General features: G+C 42.1%; 1 protein-coding gene across 4 annotated transcripts in view; it reads left to right on the forward strand.

Annotated features, from left to right (window-relative positions):
- Positions 1 to 22148, forward strand: part of LOC147016331 (protein-lysine methyltransferase METTL21C-like) — a 49622-nt gene extending 27474 nt beyond the window's left edge. Inside the window, exons 4-6 of one of the 4 annotated variants that reach the window (XM_085847797.1) lie at positions 9586 to 9703; positions 10088 to 10324; positions 21808 to 22148. In XM_085847797.1, the coding sequence (XP_085703923.1) occupies positions 9586 to 9703; positions 10088 to 10324; positions 21808 to 21845 (393 nt within the window). In that variant the 3' untranslated portion in view covers positions 21846 to 22148. Of the gene's footprint in view, positions 1 to 9585; positions 9704 to 10087; positions 14127 to 19547; positions 21345 to 21807 lie in introns of those variants that run through there. The other 3 variants (XM_085847796.1, XM_085847798.1, XM_085847795.1) reach the window with 3 other exon arrangements.
- The last annotated feature ends 937 nt before the right edge of the window (positions 22149 to 23085 follow it).

The following is a 23085-nucleotide window of genomic DNA, read 5'->3' on the forward strand; positions in this document are numbered from 1 at the left end:
TCGGTTTTATCCTTGGAGAAATGCTTATTCCACATTTTGTCCTTTCATTACAAGAATGCTGAAACACAATCGAGATAAGAGCACGTTACGGTTCCTGTTCTCACAGTTTCCTTGAATTACTCAAGGACGATTATAATCTTTTTCTGCATACACTCTTCTAATTGTCCTTTAACAAAGCAGCCAGCCAAGAGTATATTTTATCACTAAGCCTGCAAAAAACATATACAATGGCTTCTAAAAAGGCAAAGCTAATAGAAAAAGGTACGATTCCCAATATATATATATATATATATATATATATATATATATATATATATATATATATATATATATATATATAGTTACAGAAATGGCCCTTATTAGGCTACTAAATATAGGATTAGCTCAGATCCCCATTAAATGCATGTTTCGCTAGGTTATTTGGTAAAATGGACGTTACATGTGTGTTGGGAGGTGAAAGAGGCTGTTTATTGTTTGTGCGGTGGTGGTGGATCGAGAGCTACCTCTTCTTCCTTCGCCTCTCCGGACAATAGGTCCCGCCCAGTCGGCTGAGGGGGAGTGGCCTGGAGAGGGAGGTGGAGCTAAGGGGAGGAGTTTGTCGGCTTCGTAAAGGGGGAGGAGAGAGTGGCTTCGAAACGAGCGAACGAAGACCTCGGAAAAAAACGGTTCAGTTTGGGCGAACAGTCGGTTCTCGAGGCGTGCTCGGGTTTCGAGGCGAGAAGGAAAGGAAATCTGTGGTGAAACTGAGCACCGAGGTGGCGCCGATCGGCTGTACACGGGACAGCTGTGTCTGTTTTTCGTGAGGAACGAGCCAAAAGAAAGGCAGGGAAGGCAACAGAGAAACGACGAGTTTCTGTCTGCGATCTGCTTCGTGAAGGAGGCAGGAGAAACGACTAGAGGCGGCCTGCACGTCGAGTCGGCGATCGACTTATGAGGAAGTGATTCTGCCGTGAGAGAAACGGCAGTCGGCTTTGAGAGGCGAGCATAGAAAAGGAAAGAAAAGGTGATTCTGCAGAGAAAGAAACATAGGACAGAGTTAAGAAGTTGGGCTTCGAGGCGGGAAGGCAAGAGAGGAAACGACGGAGCCTCTGACGGTCCTTACTCACCTCACGGCTCGACACGTTTGCCGATCCGCTTGCCGGAGCCCGGCACCTCGATTTGGGCCTTGTCTGGTGAACAGGCCAGGCATGGATTTGTATGCTGGACCTTGGGAGAAATCCGCTGAGGCCCATCGTCGATCTGACGGTCTTGTGCCGTCGACCTTACGCGGGGTCAGAGCGTGCGGAGACCACGTGCGATGCGGAAAAGGAAGGCGAGCGCCGTCTCGCCACGCGGTATGTTCGAGTTCGAGCTAGGGCTCGAATCAGTGGACATCCGCTTGTTACGAGTGACATTCGTGCTTTTGACACTTTCCTCTCGTCCATGAAACCTCACCAAGTACTCTGTCTTGTCTGCATGCATGCTGTCTGTCTTGTCTGCACATTGTATAAGGCATATCTCGGTAGCGACCCCCTCGAAACATGTAATCCGTAGTTCCCTAGTTAAGAACAGGTTAAAGATTATTCATAAAAACATTGGCGTGAATGTTTTGCTTGTGTGGTGTTCCCCGTGTTCCCCAACAAATCTGGTTGGTTCGTATGAAGTTGCCGCTATGTATTAATTCGTGTCATGTCGAGGAACGATCCGTTCGATTGGCATATAAAACCAAAAAGGTTACAGACTGGCAGAAAACGCTCGGCATCTGATAAAACCAGTCTGTAACCGGGGTTCTATTTCCCCAACTGGTAAGATCCAGGATTACGTTGGTATCGCGATTGAAGACGCGTGACCCAAGGCCTGTGCTGAGCCGGCGGCGTTATAAACCCTGGAGACGGTGGTGGTGAGGGTGGCGCCAAGGATCGGGTGAGAATCCCGCCACCCCGGATCCGCAACAAATATATATATATATATATATATATATATATATATATATATATATATATATATATATATATATGTATATATATGTATATATATATATATATATATATATATATATATATATATATATATATATATATATATATATATATATATATATATATATATAATATATGGTTAGGTTAGGGATGGGTTGGGTTGGGATTTTGGATTTATGCAAGGGTTAAGGTTGATTATTCTCCCTGTTGTATTATTAGTTATTACTCACTCACATACACATCAACAAACAAAAGTTGAGCCTTGACTACTGTCTATTCAGTTGAGGTTTCTGTGTTTGGGCTTCACAGATCTAAGAGCGTCCCTCATTTAGACTGAGCAGAATCTGGGAAAATGTACATATTTAAAGTTGTGGAGGCATTTCATGTTTACGGCTGGCAAACAACCTTTTTTAGATGTATTTATAGGTTCTAAATCAATCTTGGGGGTCTGCCCGGCTGTATTTTCAACGATTAACCCATAAACTTGACAAATCCAAGATGGCCACCATCGCTTATAGGTCAGGTCAGGTATGGGAGCATGTGCCAGAACAGCGCGTCGCTGCGTCCACTTTCCGCCGGTACTCCAGGGGCCTCCGTCTGACCATCCCCCAGGCAGATGCCAGGCTCATCCCCATCTCCTTGAGATGATGGTCAACCTGCTGCAACCATGAGGCACGTGGTCGGCCCACTGGCCTCCTCCACTCATGAGACTCCCTCGCTGAGAGAATCTGGTGAGCAGGATCAGCGTCAGGAAAACGAGCCACATGTCCATACAGCCGCAACTGACGCTCACGAACTATGCAGGTAACAAATCTCATCCGAGTCTCTCTCAGCAACCGCTCGTTGGACACAAAATCCGACCAGCGATAGCCAAGGATTCTCCGAAGATAAGCCAATCGTCGCTTATAGAAAATATCTAAATTATTGTATCTCTGGAACTACTTGACCAATATCAATGATGTTGATGTCTATATTAGGGTTTTCACACATGCTTGATCATTTGGAATAAGTTTTAAGTTGATTGTAGGTCAAGGTCATGGATTGGGACAAAGGTCAAGGTCATATTTTGACCTCGGTGCAGAAATAAGCATATCTCAGGAGGTAGACTTAGTCAATTTTCAGAAAATGTGAATGGTGGAGGCATATTCATGTTTATAGCTGACAAAAAACTTTTTTTAGATGTATTTATTTGTTCAAAATCGAACTAGGAGGTTTGCCCAGCTGCATTTTCAATGATCATGATCATGACGATCATGATAACGATCATGACAACTCCATTTTCTTTTACAAAATAACTAGATATAACATCAACATTCTAAATCATACTTTATGATCTACTGAGAACGATCATGTGCCTGTATAATGGCATTCTTTAAATTTCAGTGCCTTAAGCAACTCAATGTTCAATTGTCCTAGTCATATTTTAGAATAGACCTTTGATCCGATATGTGAATATAAACTTGAAAATTTAAGATAAACACAGACTAGACGGGTGAAAAGACTTAACTGATAACATTGATTAAAACTGCAAATGTTCTGGTTTACTTATATAATTATTACTTGATCAGATGCCTCATAAGAGTGTGGTCAGAGGTTACCAGCACTTGACCAACCGGTGGAGCATGGTCCTCAGCACCAGCTCTTATGATCAAACTATATGCTTTTCCAGATGGGTGGCATTAATTCTGATTGGGTTGTAACGGATTTTGGTTTTGCTATCAAACATTACAGAAATATAAGTATCTAACATCACAAAATATAAACTTTTATATGTCCACAATTATATTGTAATGTTACATTACTACGTCTGTGTGGAGGACTTAGTTTATGTGCCATCAGGTAGAATGTTCCGACATTCGTCGGCATGCTTGTGGCATTTGCAAGCTTCAATGCATGGTAAGCACATTTTCCTGCAACTACAGAGCTTACTCAGGCATCCCTTGATGCATCCACATGACATGATCTCTGAGCATGCTTTTGGGATAGGTGGTAGAGAGAGAACTCTTGGTACTAACTGACCATCCTTGCGATCCCAACCCATATCTGTTACCGTGGGAAGAACTGGAGACGGCATGAGGGCTTGATTCCAGACACTGGCTTGGTAATGGCTTCGCATGATGTGAAATCGTGCCGCATCAGATGTTGGGGGTAGAGCTTCTTGCACTTGTCCTATGCAGAACAGTTTAACTCGTGCCTTGTCACATGTGTCTGCCTCGGGTACTCCATATAGCTGACAGATGAACTTCTCTGCTGATTTTGAGATTTCTTCAGTTAAGTGGCCCTTTCCCAGATGGCTCAAGTTGCTGTGGTGATGCTGGAAGACATGCCAGGCTGTCTTCTTGCTGTGACCACTGAGTTGGGAAACACTGTCACATCCAGTGATTGCATGGAAAGCTAGGATTGATGCTAATTGCTCAAGCTCATGACAAAGCCAAAGCAATACTACATCATTGGCATTTAGTGCTGATTTTCTTATTTTGTCAGTGCTACATTTGAACCTGACATGGCAGGTACTGTGATGTTTGCCATCAGCTGCAATGAGATCATTTACACAAGTCAGTTGTGTCCTCAAACTCGGGTCATACTTGGCTGCTTCCAGGATTCGTTTGCTAACTTGCTTCTCCTGTATAAGGTGGACTTTTTCCTTGGTCTCTCATTGGCAAAATATGCACAGGTTCCAGTTGATCTGTGTCACCTTACTTCGTAGGAGGATTTTTTCTTCAAGGGTTGTGGGGGCTGAAGAACTACATTGAATTTGATCAAGTGTTATATCTGCAGCTTTCAGTCTTTCGATTTTGTAAGCACTTGTATAGGAGGCACGGCATCCATTGTGACATGTTATTGATGGAGAAGAACATGCAGCTAACACATCAATAAGCCGATCAGTTGCAGATCTAAAATTGTCATTCCGTAACTTCGGTCGAATTTGTCTTGCATTATGGATTGTCTTAAGGCCATCACATGTAGGTGTAACAAGGTGTTGTTTGTTATCTTCTTGACATATTATACATTTGTCATAATTTAACACGACTCCCCGTTTTCTTGAAGCTGGATCAGCATCCATTGCTCTAAGTCATATAGCCACATGCCTGCAAAGACAGATAAAACATATTAGTGTAGACCAGGTTCCTCGTGAGATATGCCTATTTCTGCACCAAGAGGTCAAAATATGACCTTGACCTTTGTCCCAATGCATGACCTTGACCTACAATCAACTTAAAACTTATTCCAACTGATCAAGCATGTGTGAAAACCCGAATATAGACATCAACATCATTGATATTAGTCAAGTAGTTCTGGAGATGCAATAATAATTTAGGTATTTTCTTTAAGCGATGGCGGCCGTCTTGGATTTGTCAAGTTTATGGGTTAATCGTTGAAAATACAGCCGGGAAAACCCTCTAGATTGATTTAGAACATATAAATACATCTAAAAAAGGTGTTTGCCAGCCGTAAACATGAAATCCATCCACTGGGACCATACTCTGTGCAGAGCGTTGGTGCTGCCTAAGCAGTCTCCTTGGCTATTGGGTACAATTCTGGACGGGTCGCCACTCCGACACAGGATACCAGCATGCTGGTACTCATTTTGCCGACCTCGGAAGGATGACAGGCAGAGTCAACCCCACCTGGTATTAATTCAACAGCCGAGTGGGATTTGAACTCAGGATCCTCGGATCCTAAGCCCACCACCCTAACCATTAAGCCAACACCAGGCATAAACATGAAATGCCTCCACCATTAACATTTCCTGAAAATTGACCTTGTCTACATTACACAAATTATATATAGTATTGTTTATTTTTATTTTTAATACCTCAGCAGATGCCCCCTGCTATACTTCACAGAGGTGTATCAGTAAAGGATTGTGAAGTGCTCACCTATTGCTTTCAAGGGTATTATTTGCTTTGTTTTGTCTTTTGTAATTCCTGTGAATAAAATGAACCCAAGATGTCTTCTTCCTTTAAATCATATAATTTGTAAGTCCAAGGTACTGTATCCATTACATCAATGGTTTTAAGAAGTTAATTCGTTCATCTCTTTGTGTAGCCTTTTTCAAAATGCTTTTTTCACTGATATATTCTTTCAATATCACCAACCTTAAACTTTGGATTTTTCAGATTAATCTCCTTTTTGTATGTTAATTTTGTCAACGTTTCTGATTGTTTTGATTTTGTTTATGAATGAACTGAATTGTTGTAATTATCTACAATGTCCTGAATTTAAGATGCCCATTTTTGATGTCTGAGTTCAATAAATTTTTTATATAGTCTCTCTTTCAAAGTGTGATTAAAGCACTCAACAACAACTGCCTTTCCTTCATTAAAGGTGCTGTATAATGTAATACCATGATTTTAAGAAAATTTATCAATGTTTTGTTGTAGAACTCTGTGCCTCATCACTCCACCATTTATTAGGTTTTCTCTTGCTTTTATTAAATAGCAGTTGGAAGGCTGGCATACAAGTATTACCTCTTTTTTGTTTTTCGAAGGAACAACCCACGCATATCTACTCCTCAAATCAATAACGGTTAAAGTATAATTGTATCCCTTATCATTATTGAGTTCAATTTAGTCAACGGACCGGATGTAATCAACTCCTTTGGAATAAACCTTCCTTCTTTTAAACTTTGTGATTATCGGTTTATGTAATTGATCAGCTAAAAGCTCTTCAGTCTTCACATCAGAGCTTCTCAGTTTTTTTGAATTTCCAAGCCCAAGTCTTAATTTAGCACTTATCATCTTTTTCACAATGAACCTATCAACTTTTTCTCTCAATCTTGGATTTCGTAATAAAGACAAATTACACAACATTTCTCTATCGGCTTTGTGTTTTCTTCCAACGTCGTGCTATTTCCATAATCAATATCATGCTTCATACACACTTCATCAACCCAACTTAGAGGTTTAGACCAAGGTTTAGGATTGTTAGCCTCATCTAATATTTTATCCAAGTTTGTGCCCAGACCACAGAAATAATACCCTGGTAGATTTACTCCCTGATAAAAACTTTTGTATATCTCCCCCATGTTTTTGTTTGGAGATCAATTTACTCTTTTTAGAGCCACACATATCCCTTTTTGTATAACTATTATTTTTACTTTTAACAAATGAGATATGTTTAGTATCGGTGTTATTTTTACATTTGAGACAATAAGTTGTCATTGCACTTATTTATGAGAAAAATTTATACAGCGTGCAAAAACCTTTTGAGTCTCCAACACATCCACTTGAATCTTAATTTTTAAAACATAAAGAATCCTTTGAAATGTCTTCACTCTATCCTCCATTTAGTTAGGGGGAAATGCAAAATTTTAACCAAAGTCAATAACACCAACATCATCAATAATATAATATTTTCTTTCTTCCTCTTCTTTATCTCCACTTTCTCATTTAAATCTTCTCCCTGAAATTGATATTAATACTCTTGACCCACATATTTTTGATAGACTTGTTAATTCTTTGTTTTCCTCCTCTGTGTGTTGAGAATGATTTATTTTCTGTGATGCCTCCAATATTTTTCTCATCTCACTGGTTTCCATATTTTTATATTTATTCATTCTCTCTCTTTTCTCATTTCCAATTTCTCTCTTCTCCCTCTCCTCCTTCTCCCTTGACTCATTTTCTTCAACTACTTCAACTGCTTGCATACTACCCTTGAACCATCTCCCCATAGAATATCATACATATATTCATCTGGATTTCGGGATATTCCTGTATCCAAAATAATTTTTTTTACAACAGGAAACCAATAAAATTTCTTCTGAATTTCAAAAAGAGCTTTGCATTTTATCAACTTTAAAACCTTTTCATTATTTAACATTTCAGTTTCATCAAAATTTATTGGTTTATTAACATCAGTATAAAACCAATCTTTTATTGAAAACCCCCCATTCTTATGTTGTAAAACACATTTATTAAAATACCAAATACCCTTTCTTGCAGATATGCTTGGACACAGAAATGATAATTTTCTTGAAGCCTTCTTGCTGTCATTTATGTATCAGAAATATATGACTGATTGATATGATGACAGGTAATACCTCCCCATCTTCCTCTGGTTAAATCAGTTTGTATTCCCTTACTTACTATATAAATTCCTGTTCTTTGTGTTTTCATGCCATAAACTATAGCAAAACCATGATTGATTTTAGCCTCGTTAAATTATTTTATTTGTTGCTTGCTAATAGCGCTTCCATAAATCTCATTATCTCCACCAAGTGGATAATATTCTTCTTTATGAGACTGATGAAATTCTTTCAGGTCTTGTAGGTTTATTTTAAACGACCAATTATAGCCTAAATCATTTATATCATACCCCCAAGATTTTATTCTCATAAAACTATACGTTCTTCTTTATAAAATTTAATTTCAATTGGAACTGTGAATTTTTTTTATGACCTGGAGATAAAATCAACATTTCTGTATCTTTGGAATACACAGCCGTTTTATTTAAGCATATTTATTGTGATAAATCGCCTTGCTCTCTATCTCGACATGTTGAAGATCAAGGTCATATGACAGTCTGAAACAAAATATGGCCATCATTGGATTGTGGGCCAAGCGTAAGTCGTGGCCAATCGCGAAGGGTAAGCCTCCCCCGACAGGGGATGAGGGATGCTTACCATTGGCGATCACTTTATGATTGCAGATATCTACTTTCAATTAATAGATTAAGTTAAAGTTTTCCCATCATTGGGGATGGGTACTTTTGCTTAACAAGCTAGAGAGTTCATAGAACACCTTACCCCACGGAATCTTGAGAAAAAGGACATGGGAAAAGTCTTTTAAACTCTTGTTTTGCATTTGGGAGAATGATAAACATTCGGTTTGTTTGTGAACCTTGCACAACAGGTGTGATGGTAACCACACAGCGCTGTGCACCACTATATTTGACAGAATGCAGAATCTCAAATAATTTTTTCTGCCCTCAAAGCATGATGGCATGAATGCTTATTTTCATAGTTTTTCTCATCATTACTTTGACATTAGAACATGAATATTTTGTCCAAATACTGTTAAACGGAAGGCTTTTGATAGTGACAAGAAGGTGATTTGTGTTCTGCAGTGTTCAAGTTTATAATTTAATTGAAATAAAATACAGATTTTAAAGGTTGAGAAAATTAAAACTTTGGAAGTTTACTGCCATTAATAGTTTTTTACATCACCCTATCTAACATGTTACATTAGTTCTTCATGCCTGTTCTTTGTGTCCTTTATGACGTACTCAAAAACAGTAAGTTTCCTGTTTGGAATGTTTTTCAATTTTGTTTTGACTCCCACACAGGTAGACAGAGTAAAAAAAATTATCTCACTCCTCAATACGCATGTGCAATTGGGATGAATTCAAAGCCAAAATACTGTTAGGGTTTGAAGTGTTTTTAAAATTTTTAAAATGTGTAGTGTTTTTAAAATGAAGAAGTAATTTAAAACTCTGCAAGTGTTGGTTAAACTGCCTGGAGCATTCTTATTCAAGAATCTGGACACGTAGGTCGCTACAGAATACCCCGCTAAGTGGGTGGGTGAGCTAATGAGGAGCAATTTCTAATTGAGGTGAAAATGGATCCAATGACGTCATGTGGTAATGGTGCCTATGGTTATATGGAATCTGTGTTCGAACCATGCAGGGCATCGACCTGGCGCATTTCCTCCATTGGCACCAGGAGGAGCTTGCGCTTCCTGGACGAACCGTACTCGAACTCGGAGCTGGGACCGGCCTCGTCTCGATCACGGCCTGCCTCATGGGTCAGCACCCTTTGATCATCATGTGGTCAATACTTCTTTCACATCCTCATAACTTGAACCTCATTGGTATTATTATCCTTGTATTCACGTGGATGTAGCATTACTCCTCACTGACATCAAATTTTCCCCACCACACCTTTTCAAAATGCAGTGACATCATTTCAAAATGTATGATGTCAATAATTGTATACCATTGACATAATTTCAAAATGCAGTCAATTGTTCAAGTTTGTGAATGTCTTAGGAAACACTCATCTTGTTAGTTTTGTGTAAAACATGACAATGATCTCTCTCTCTTTCTCTCCCCCTCATTTTGATCATTGGGCATGTCTGTGATGCCACTCTCGACCATGTCCATCAACTTTTCCACCTCCTCTGCGTCAGGTGCTAAGGTGATTGCCACAGACCGCAGTTCGGTGCTTGGAAGTCTCAATACCAATGTCCTGCAGAACACGGGTAGTGCACAAGTCTCGTACCCAATTGAGGTGCGTCCCTTTGAGTGGGGTGTCCACAATGCCGAGTTTCACAATGTCCACGCCGATGTCGTCCTCGCCTCAGATGTGGTTTATCGTCCAAAACACGCACATCTGTTGTTGAAGACTTTGCCAGAGCTCATACATGGTGAGACCAGGCTTTTTCTCTGCATAAAGCCTCGATGGACTTTTGTGCGGGAGTTTTTGCTGGATTTGGGTCGGGAACTCGATCTGAGGCTCCGTGTGCGTGAAGGAGAAAATGATGTTCAAGTGTATGAGGGGATGGAGAAAGGGCATGCATCATGGTTGAGTGACAATTTAATAAAAGATGAAGATGGTGCCAACGATGATAACACAAATTAATGTTGCCAAGATGAGAACAAAGATGGAGACAATGAGTATAATGCAGGTAGCTTGAGTGGAGAAGACACGGATGAATGTGTTGATGATTGTGAGGATGAAAAATGCAGATCGAAAATGTTGACAAACATTACACTGTCATTTCCAGGAGAAATGGTCATCATCTAATGTGAAGAATGATGAAGCAGAAGGACTTGAGAACCTTCGGTCATTTCTTAGTTCAAACACTGTGATGATGAAATTGAACTTTGCTTCATAATCTTCATTGTATTCCTAACATTATGAAGATTCTTCTTCTTCTTTCGGCTAGCTCCCGTTAGGGGTCGCCACAGCGGAGGAACAGTCTCCATTTCGCTCTATCCTCCACATCTTCCATTGACACTCCAACCACCCGCATGTCTGCCCTCACCGCATCCATGAACCTCTTTTTGGGCCTTCCTCTTCTCCTCCTGCCTGGCGGCTCCATCTTCAGCATCCTTCTCCCGATATACTCCGCTTTCCTCCTGTGCACATGTCCAAACCATCTCAATCTCGCCTCTCTCACTTTGTCTCCAAACCGTCCTACCTGTGCAGTCCCTCGAATATACTCATTCCTTATCCTGTCCATCCTCGTCACTCACAACGAGAATCGCAGCATCTTTAACTCTGCCACCTCCAGCTCCGCTTCCTGTCTTTTTGTTAGTGCCACTGCCTCCAAACCATACAACATAGCTGGTCTCACTGCCGTCTAATATACTTTCCCTTTCACTCTTGCAGCTACCCTTCTGTCACAAATCACTCCTGCAACTCTTCTCCACCCACTCCATCCTGCCTGCACTCTTTTTCACTTCTCTCCCACACTCTCCGTTACTTTGGACAGTTGATCCCAAGTATTTAAACCCATCCACCTTCCCCACGTCAACTCCTTGCAACCGCACCATACCACCACCCTCCCTCTCATTTATGCACATGTACTCAGTCTTACTCCTACTGACTATCATTCCCCTTTTCTCCAGTGCGTACCTCCACCTTTCAAGGCTTGCCTCAGCCTGCTCCCTACTCTCCCTACAGATCATGATGTCATCCGCGAACATCATAGTCCATGGAGACTCCAGTCTGATCTCGTCCGTCAGCCTGTCCATCACCATTGCAAACAGGAAAGGGCTCAGAGTCGATCCTTGGTGCAATCCCACTTTTACCTTAAACCGGTCCGTCATTCCTACCGCACACCTCACCGCTGTCACACTGTCCTCATACATATCCTGCACAATCCTCACATACTTCTCCGCCATTCCCGACTTCCTCATACAATACCACAACTCCTCTCTTGGCACCCTATCATAAGCTTTCTCTAAATCCACAAACACACAATGTAACTCCTTCTTGCCTTCCCTATACTTCTCCATCAACATTCTCAAAGCAAACATCGCATCAGTGGTGCTCTTTCCTGGCATAACGCCATATTGCTGCTCACAAATCATCACCTCTCTTCTCAACCTAGCTTCCACTACTCTTTCCCACAACTTCATGGTGTGGCTTAACAACTTTATGCCTCTGTAATTACCACAGCTCTGCACATCACCCTTATTCTTAAAAATCCGTACCAGTACACTTAATCTCCACTCCTCCGGCATCCTCTCACTTTCCAAGATCTTATTAAACAATCTGGTTAAAAACTCCACTGCCATCTCTCCTAAGCACTTCCATGCCTCCACTGGTATACCATCTGGGCCAACCACCTTTCCACTTTTCATCCTCTTCATAGCAGTCCTCACTTCATCCTTACTGATCCACCCCACTTCCAGATTCACTATCTCCACCTCTTCCAACCTTCTCTCTCATTTTCTTCATTCATCAGCTCCTCAAAGTACTCCATCCACCTTCTCAACACACTCTCCTCGCTCGTCAGCACATTCCCATTTATGTCCTTTATCACCCTAACCTGCAGCACATCCTTCCCAGCTCGGTCCCTCTGTCTTGCCAATCGGTATAAATCCTTTTCCCCTTCTTTTGTATCCAACTTCTCATACAGCTCGTCATATGCCTTTTTCTTAGCCTTTGCCACCTCTCTCTCTCTCTTTGCCTTTCGCCGCCACTCCTTGTACTCCTGCCTACTTTCTTCATCTCTCTGACTATCCCACTTCTTTTTCGCCAACCCCTTCTTCCTTATACTTTCCTGTACTTCCTCGTTCCACCACCACGTCTCCTTATCTTCCTTCTTCTGTCCAGATGTCACACCAAGTACCTTCCTAGCTATCTCCCTCACCACTTCTGCTGTAGTTGCCCAATCATCCCACCCATCTTTACCACCATCCAACACCTGTCTCGCCTCCTCCCTAAATCCCACGCAACAGTCTTCCTCCTTCAGCTTCCACCATCTGGTCCTTGGTTCAGCCCTCACTCTCTTCCTCAACCTCACCTCCAAAATCATCCTACAGACCACCAATCGATGCTGTCGAGCTACACTCTCCCCTGCCACAACCTTACAGTCTCTCATCTCTTTCAGGTTGCATCTCCTGCTTAAGATGTAATCCACCTGTGTGCACTTTCCTCCACTTTTGTACATCCACCCTGTGTTCCTCCTTCTTCTTGAAATATGTATTTACCACTGCCATTTCCATTCTTTTTGCAAACTCTACCACCATTTGCCCTTCCACATTTCTCTTGTTGAGACTGTACCTCCCCATAACCTCCTCATCCTCTTTTTTCCCTTCCCCAACATGCCCATTGAAATCTGCTCCAATCACCACTCTTTCATCCTGGGATACACTCTCCACCACTTCATCTAACTCACTCCAGAAATCTTCTTTATACTCCATCTCACACCCCATATGCGGTGCATATGCACTGATGACATTCATCATCACCCCTTCAATTTCCAACTTCATACTCATCACTCGGTCAGACACTCTCCTCACCTCCAATACCCTCTTGACATAATCTTCCTTCAGGATTACCCCGACACCATTTCTCCTCCCATCCACACCATGGTAGAACAGTTTGAAACCACCTCCAATGCTCCTAGCCTTACTCCCCATCCACTTGGTCTCTTGTACACACAGTATGTCCACCTTTCTTCTCTCCATCATATCAGCCAACTCTCGCCCTTTGCCAGTCATCGTCCCAACATTCAGAGTTCCAACTCTCACCTCCACACTTCTACCCTTCCCCCTCTCCCACTGCCTCTGGACTCCCCTTCCCGTCTCCTTCTCCTCCTTCGCCCAGCAGTAGCACAATTTCCACTGGTACCTTGCTGACCACCGGTCCCGGTGGCGGTCGTTGGTAACCGATCCGTCGGTCGAGGCCCAACCTTTAAGTTATGAACTTTAAAGAAGATTAAAGTTTTAGTTTTAACATTCCGCATCATGATTTGGCATAGCCGGATTTACGGCTATTTTACGCCGGCGTTTTTACGCCGGATGCCCTTCCTGACGCCAACCCTGGTCGCCTCTTACAACACACAGGGATATGGTACACCTATTCTAACCGGGGCATACACCGGGCCCAGTACACTGGTACTCATTTCGCCGACCTCGGAAGGATGACAGGCTGAGTCAACCCCTGGTGTTATACGACTTGGTATATATATATATATATATATATATATATATATATATATATATATATATATATATATATATATATATATATATATATATATATATATATATATATTCAGTGGCCCAACGGAGCTTGAACTCAGGACCTTTTGGGTCCCAAGCCGCTGCCCTAACCACTGCGCCAACACCAGGCTTCCTAACATTATGAAGATTATGAGGTTGAAATTGAGAAGTTATGAAGATTATGAAATTAAAGGTCCTGCTATGAAAAGATAAGCTTATGAAGTTTATGAATTAAAGATTATGAAGTTTAAAGTTCTGCTATGAGGTTAATATTATGAAGTTAAAATATGTAGATTATGCAAATGAAGATTATTAAGTTAAAGTCACGAAGATGATGAAAATAAAGTTAAAGTTATGAGGATTATGAAGTTAAAGTTATGAAGATTATGAAATTAAAGTTATGAAGATTATGAAGTTAAAGTTACGAAGATGATGAAAATAAAGTTATGAAGTTAATGTTATGAAGATTATGAAATTAAAGTTATGAAGTTAATGTTATGAAGATTATGAAATTAAAGTTATGAAGATTATGAGATTAAAGTTATGAAGTTAAAGTTATAAAGTTATGAAGTTAATGTTATGAAGATTATGAAGTTAATGTTATGAAGACTATGAAATTAAAGTTATAAAGTTAAGAAGATTATGAAATTAAAGTTATGAAGATTATGAAATTAAAGTTATGAAGTTAATGTTATGAAGATTATGAAATTAAAGTTATGAAGTTAATGTTATGAAGATTATGAGATTAAAGTTATGAAGTTAATGTTATGAAGACTATGAAATTAAAGTTATAAAGTTAAGAAGATTATGAAATTAAAGTTACAAAGTTATGAATATTATGAAATTAAAGTTATGAAGTTAATGTTATGAAGACTATGAAATTAAAGTTATAAAGTTAAGAAGATTATGAAGTCAAAGTAATGAATATTATGAAATTAAAGTTATGAAGTTAAAGTTAGGATTATGAAGATTATGAGGTTAAAGTTATGAAGTTATAGGTCCTGCTTTGAAGTTAAAATTAATGAAGTTAAAGGTCCTGCAAAGTAGTTAAAATTATGAAGGTAAAGTTATGAAGACTAGCAAGTTGCCCATGCCCGCATGGGTTTCCAAATGGGGTAACTTTTACATGCACTTGCTTAACATTGAATATCAAAAGTATTACGCTGCTTATTATTGAATCCAATTAACAGTATATGTATCTCTGTTTATGATAAATTTACTCTTATGTTTCTGGAAACGTAAAAAAACCGGGCGTAGTGGCGTGCGCCTGTAATCCAGCAACTCGGAGGCTTGAGTTGGATGATCGCTTGAGGACGGGAGCTCTGCGCTGGGCCGCGCTATGAGAGGGTGTAGGGCAGCCCCGAATCATGGCGAAACCCAATCCTTATCCCTGTGTCGTAAGAGGCGACCAGGGTTGTGTCAGGAAGGGCATCAGGTCAGGTCAGGTATGGGAGCATGTGCCAGAACAGCACGTCGCTGCGTCCACTTTCTGCCGGTACTCCAGGGGACTCCGCCTGGCCTTCCCCCAGGCACATGCCAGGCCCATCCCCATCTCCTTGAGATGCTGGTCAACCTGCTGCAACCACGAGGCACGTGGTCGGCCCATTGGCCTCCTCCACTCACGAGACTCCCTCGCTGAGAGAATCTGGTGAGCAGGATCAGCGTCAGGAAAACGAGCCACATGTCCATACAGCCGCAACTGATGCTCACGGACCATGCAGGTAACAAATCTCATCCGAGTCTCTCTCAGCAACCACTCGTTGGACACAAAATCCGACCAGCGATAGCCAAGGATTCTCCGAAGAGCTCTGGTACCAAAGGAATTAAGTCCCCATCTCAGATCCTTGGTCAGAGTCCAAGTCTCGCATCCATAGAGCAAGACTGGAAGCACCAAGGACCTGAAGACTCGGACTTTCGTCCTCCCACACAGGTACCAGCAGCACCACACCCCATAATCCAGTGAGCCCATGATTCCCCAGGCCCGATCCAGACGTCTATTGATCTCTGACTCACAGCCAGCAGAGACATGAGTATCACTGCCAAGGTAAGTGAATCTCTCCACGACCTCAACATCCTCACCACAAACAGACACAGACAGGACAGCAGCATCCAAGATGTCATTGAAAGCCTGGATCTTAGTTTTGACCCAAGAAACCCGTAATCCCAGCGTCTCCGACTCCTCATTCAGCACCTCGAGGGCTCCCAAAATGATATCTAAAGTCTCCGCAAAGATGACTGCATCATCTGCGAAATCAAGGTCCGAGATCTTGACATTCCCAAACGATGCAGCGCAGCTTGATCTTTCCAACATCCTTCCTAAAATCCAGTCCATACAAGTGCTGAAAAGTGTGGGGGCCAGAACACACCCCTGACGAACTCCAGTAACAACTGGAAATAAGTCAGAGATGGTACCACCACACTTCACAGCACTCTCAGTATCAGAGTGGAGTTCAGACATCAGATCGATCAGTTTCGGTGGCACCCCACGAAGACCAAGAATCCTCCAGAGGGCATCCCGATTCACTGAATCGAACACTTTATAGAGATCAACATAGGCTGCAAGCAGCACCTGCCGAAACTCTCGTCTGCGTTCGGTGAGGACACGAAGAGCAAGGATACGGTCAATCATTGACCTCTTTGGTGTAAATCCTGACTGCTCTGGACGCTGGTGCTCAAGCAGATGGTGGCGAACCCTATCAAGAATTATCCGAGCAAAGACCTTGCCCGGCACTGAGAGCAGCGTCACCCCTCGGTCGTTGTTGCAGTCTTGGCGATCACCCTTCCCTTTCCAGAGAGGGACAACAAGGCCCTTCTTCCAATCAGTTGGGATGATGCCTGTGTTCCAGGCAGAGCACAAAACTGCATGCAACGACACGAGTGCAGCATTTCCACCAGCCTTGAGAAGTTCAGCATGGATGCCACAGATCCCTGGAGCTTTACCCTGTTTCAACCGGTTCACCGCAGCCCGTGTTTCCACAAGCGAAGGTGGACCACAGTTGATTGGCGTTTCAGCAACAGGGATTGTAACACCCTTGACGCCCAACTCGACAGCTGGGGGATCAGCCTGGTACAACCGCTCAAAGTAACCGGCCCAGCGGGCCTTCACTTCAGACTCCTCTGTCAACAGCCTACCACTCTCTGCTCTAACTGCAGTGCTCCGAGGGATGGGCTTGGATGAACGCAATACGCGAATTCCCCTGTAAGCGGGACGAGAATCACCTGTCCATGGTGATGCTCTTCCCCCTCACAGATTCCTCGCACATAGGCCTCCTTGTCCACCCTCAGTGCACGTACAGTTTTACGCCTCAGCTCCCTGAACAGCTCAGCTCTGCCATTCAGCCTGGCCCTGCGACTCTGGCCAATGGTATCCAGTGTCCCTTGAGAGACAAAATTCTTCTTTGCCTTGTGGTGAGTTCCAAGACATCCACCGGCAACATCAAGGATGGTGGTCTTGAAGGCACTCCACAAATCTTCAGGACCCCCCCAAAGCACCCAGACACCCCAAATGTCCACTCAGCCTGTTCGCAAACTTCTCAGCTACTCTCTCATCCTTGAGCTTGCCAACATCCAGCCTGGGCTGGGATAGTACCATTCTCCAGCATTTAAGGTGCAGCTTTGGAGTTGCTACAACAAGCCGGTGGTCAGTATTGAGGAACTGAGCTCTCCGGTAGACCCTGTAGTTCTGGATCATCCTCCAGCGACCGTCAACGAGGACATGGTCAATCTCCTTTGCCACACCGCCAGCGTTGGAATACCAAGTCCAACGATGAGCTTGTGGGCACTGAAACCATGAACCAGCCACCCTAAGTCCATGACTTCTTTCAAACTCAAGGAACTTAGCGCTATTCTGGTTCATAGTTCCTGACCCATGGGGACAAACACACACCTCATAACCATCCCTATCAGTTCCAGTCGATGCATTGAAATCCCCCAAGACTAGAAGTGTATCTCGTCTGGGGCACTGATCAACCATAGACTCGAGCGTGGCGTAGAATGTGTCCTTCACGCTGAGGTCACTCACCTCAGTCGGAGCATAGACAAAGACCAGGGAAATGACACCTAAGGAGTGACGAATCCTTAGTCTCATAATACGCTTGTTGACCGGTGTTACCTCAATTATCATTGGGGTCAGCTTATCGGACACAGCTACAGCAACTCCTTGAGTATGGTAACCATCAGAGCGACCAGACCAATAGTAGGTGTAACCACCCACCATTATCTCACCGCAATCCGGTCTCCGAACCTCAGAGAGTGCTGCAATACCGATGTCCAAACGCTTGAGCTCAGATGATAACAGAGACAGGTGATCATCCTCTCTTAGGGATAGGACATTTGAGGCACCCACCGAAGGGACCGCCTCAGGTTAACCCAAGGAGACCGCCGTCTGGTGGACGACACCTCAGCACCACTCCGACACACTCTCCCGCAATCTGACCCAGAGATGTTACCCCGTGGTTTCCCTCCTTTCATCAAAGATTGGGGGTCCTGAAGGCTTTGCCCCAATCCCGCCATCCGGTGAGCTGCCCTGCGAAGGGAAGCTGCACAGGAGGTACTCCCACGGAGTGGGTTTTCAGATTTTTTTTGCGGTTTTGTTTTGCGGAATGAAGGGTTTTACGGTGGCCGGAGTGCAAATCCTGCCACCAACCTCCTAATAAAAAGCAACCCAACTGCAGGAGGACTTCCGCAGACACAGTTGGGCACTAGATATGGATGGCTGTTGGCTCACAAGGAGCTCCTCCACCCTTTGACAGGTTTTGTTTTTAATCCTGCTGGGTGTCCATATCCAAACACCCTCGTCACCAGAAGACCTGGTGGGGGAGACGGTTTAGTCGCCGACAACCCGACCATGGAACAGGTTAGTGCAGGTTTACATGGTACCTGTAGCAGGTCACAGATCTAACCTGACCTGACCTGACCTGAAGGGCATCCGGCGTAAAAACGAAGCCAAATCACTATGTGGATCATACGGATGATCCGCTGTGGCAACCCCTAACGGGAGCAGCCGAAAGAATAAGAAGAAGTTACCTGGAAACGTAAAATGAGTTCCGGAAGACAATTATATAACTCCTTTGTATCCTGGCATTAAAACTTGTTTTGAATATATATGTTAGCCCTTATAAGCATCTCTTTTTCCTTTTGGAAGTAAGTTGGACTTGTGAGAAAGGAAGGGAGTATGCTCTCTCAGCAAAGCCTTATCTTATCTTTGTATGTGACCCTTGCTTGTTATCGATGTCAGACCCTTGCACCAGATGTTTTTACCTCTTCCTGATTGGTTAAACTATGATTGACCCTTCTCTCCCCTTCTCACCATGCAATTTGATGTCTTGTTTTTCTTCCTCTGCTTTTCTAATACAATGAATTTCTTCTTTCCCCTTTCCCTCCCTCCTTTCTTCTCCAAACCTGGATAAGAAATAAAATGCATTCCTTCTCCCCTTTCCCTCCCTCCTTTCCTCTGCCAACATGTATAAGAACCTTGCTTTGAGGAGAAACAAATCAGAAATTTGAGAAACAAATCATGCCTAAATTGTACATGAGCACCTCCCTTTGCCATGTGCATGTATTAAACATTTGAGCTCTGGTGCATTTAATTGATCCTGAGTTGGACATTGGTTTCTATGACATCGGAGACTGGAGTTTCTTCGACAGTATTCAGTGATTTAACATTGATGGCAAAGACATTTTGAATAAAAGTAAAGCCACGGAAATGAAGCTTGGTAATGCATAAATATATCGCATCTGTATTGCTCTTTTTAGTTCTCAATAAACAGTGAGGAATGAAACTATAATCTGAATTTTGTGAATTGCCACAGTTGCCAGCAAAGATCGTAAAGCGGAGCAAGATAGTTCACTCGTGCAAAACAGTGAAGTATCCAATGGACGCCCTCGGTGGCCACTTTAGCAGGCAGGCAGGCAGAGCGACCTTGCGCTCGCCAACAACCCGGAAGCTGTTCAGTCTCCAGGTGTCAACATTCTGTTATCTTGAAGCAAATATCCCATCATAATTTATGTTTTCAACTTTACCTTACAAGAAATTATTACCACCAGAATGGCTTGTGAACATGAGTAATAATAATTTTTATTTTGTTTCTGGTGTTCTTAATTTCTTGCCTGGGGCAGGGTACATTAAGATGCATTCTAATGAATTTGCACTTTTTAAAGTCAAAGCTTACTGCATATTTCAGTTTATGACCATCATCATTTTGTATAGTACAGCCCATAAATCCATAAACATGGATTTCACTCTACCAGAATCCCTTTAACTGCTTTGAGCTTCATATACATGTCCTAATATATCCAGTGTAAATGCTTGGAAGGAGCGATTCATGTCTCGTAATGCTTGCTCGGACAAGTTCTTTCATACTCTGTGATCTGCACGATTTGAACTACAGCCTACATTTATCTATATTTGATCTACATGCAAATGTATGGGTACTACAGTTCTTGTTTAATTGAGATCATTAATCTGATTTAATAATGGTTTCATGATATTTGCATGTAATAACATATATTGCAGACCTTTATATAATCTAATGTTCATTCAAGTACATGGCTCTGTAGCAAAACAAAGGAAAACAAACAGATCATTCATTTCTGCTGTCATGATGCATTACATACAAGTACATTGTTGGGATAGGATTTAAAATTGTACAAGACATTGAAATGTATATGAACACTGGAATATTTAAATACATGGACACCTGTGCATCTAATATTTCGATATAATACCGACTTAATGTAGTGCAAATAATTGAAAAGAATTTATCTTTTCATTAATTGTCAGGAGATGATGCAATGTTCAGCATGGGTACTGTAAGTTTCATTTCCACCTGTAAAATGTGTGAAAAATCATTGCAGGCAAGCGTTTAAAAGTACATTTGCCAATGACACATAACTTTTCTTTTTTTTTTCTAGCAAAGTAAATCCATATGCATGAATGAAGACACTGGAAAATGCAGACTTGTAAAGGAAAAGAAAGAAATACTGTACTTGGAATACAAAGGCATTTGTAAATATATTGTAAAGTTATGAAGTTTAAATAGAAATTCTTCCATATTTATGTGTACAGCAATCATTTTGATATTGCAACAGGTTATTGCATATTGAATGTTTGCTGTGTGTGTGTGTGTGTGTGTGTGTGTGTGTGTGTGTGTGTGTGTGTGTGTGTGTGTGTGTGTGTGTGTGTGTGTGTGTGTGTGTGTGTGTGTGCGTGTGTGTGTGTGTGTGTGAGTGAGTGTGTGGGGGGGGTCAACCCTTGCCTCCCCTCCCCGGATTTCTCCCCATGCCAAAATAGTAACTTCGAAGGATACTTTCTTGGAAGGTGATATTTATCATACAGATTATGTTGCATGACTTCTTTTGTTGACGTTGTGTGTGTGTGTATGTATATATATATATATATATATATATATATATATATATATATATATATATATATATATATATATATATATATATATATATATATATATATATATATATATATATATATATATATATATATATATATGAAGAATAATATACTTTCTGCATGTGTCTGGGTTTTGATTTTTATCCTTTCCTCTCTCAATTTGGCTTTTCTTTTTTTTAGCTGTTGGCTTCTCTTCTTCCCTATTTCTCCGTCCTAATTTCTCTCTTTCTCTCCCTGCCTCCTACTCCACGATCAATAAAGCGGTCGAACTCCAACCAAGAAAGCAGCTCGCTGACTAAAATGGCCGCCATACTGCTCCATTGCGTACTTCACCGAATCGAACGCGGTTGCGCACGAGTGGACTATCTTGTTCCATTTTACGATCTTTGGTTGCCAGTAGCTTTGCTTTTGCGATGGGGAAATTTAATAGGTACATGTAGTTTTATTTATCACAATTCTGGAAAAGCTTTGTTATTAATATCAGTAGATGGCAGATGTGCTTTTACAGGTTGGATTAAAGTCTGACTGCAATAAGAACTCATACCAACGACACTTAAAGGTTGAATTCTGTCATGAATTGAATTAAACGACTCAAGTCATGAGTTTCTCATTGGTCCTGAAATTGACTTGTGCTGATGCTTTTTGCATTACCTTTATCTATTTGAGGTCTTTCATCACCAATCTTTTTTTTGTCTTTTTGCACCAAAAAAGGTGCAAAAACAGATCCCTGCAACTACAGACCAATCAGCCTTCTCCCAATCATCAGCAAGGTTATGGAATCCATCATCGCTTCAGACATTAAATCCTTCCTCTTCTCCAATGGCTTAATTTCTGATCATCACTTTGGTTTCAGACCAGGTCACTCTACACTGGAAATGCTGCTTCTGCTCTCCCAACAATGGATGGAGGTCCTCAATGCCAGAAAGGAAATCCGAGCCGTATCCCTGGACATATCACGTGCTTTTGACACGGTCTGGCACCCTGCACTACTCACCAAACTCTCTTCCTATGGTATCCAAGGCCATCTCCACTAATGGCTCGCAGACTTCCTCTCCTGTAGCAGTCGTGTGGTCCTAAATGGAGTTCTTTCATCCCCTCTTCCTGTCCTGGCTGGAGTTCCTCAAGGTAGCGTTCTGGGCCCTGTTCTTTTTCTGGTTTTCATCAATGATCTCTCGGACTCTCTGGAAAATCCTCTATTTCTCTTTGCTGATGACTCCACCCTCTGCCGTACCATTGGTCATCCCTCAGACCGGCAAGCAGCAGCTTCTTCGCTCACTGCTAATTTGGATAAAATCACAAACTGGTCCAACACGTGGAACATGTCTTTCAATCCGGACAAATCTCACACTCTCACTATGTCTCTTCGAAAGGACTGTTTAGAACCCACCCCCCGCCCCCTCATCCACTTTCTCAACAATCCTCTGGAAGAAGTCCTTTCTTTCAAGCTTCTGGGTCTCACTATCTGCCATGACCTTTCCTGGGAAAGCCACATTTCAAACCTCGCCTCCAAAGCCAGTCGCCGACTGGGAATCCTCCGTC

The sequence above is a fragment of the Eptatretus burgeri genome, chromosome 11, assembly GCF_056783735.1.
Source record: "Eptatretus burgeri isolate ZD-2024b chromosome 11, Ebu_testis_v1, whole genome shotgun sequence".
Classification (NCBI taxonomy): Eukaryota; Metazoa; Chordata; class Myxini; order Myxiniformes; family Myxinidae; genus Eptatretus; species Eptatretus burgeri.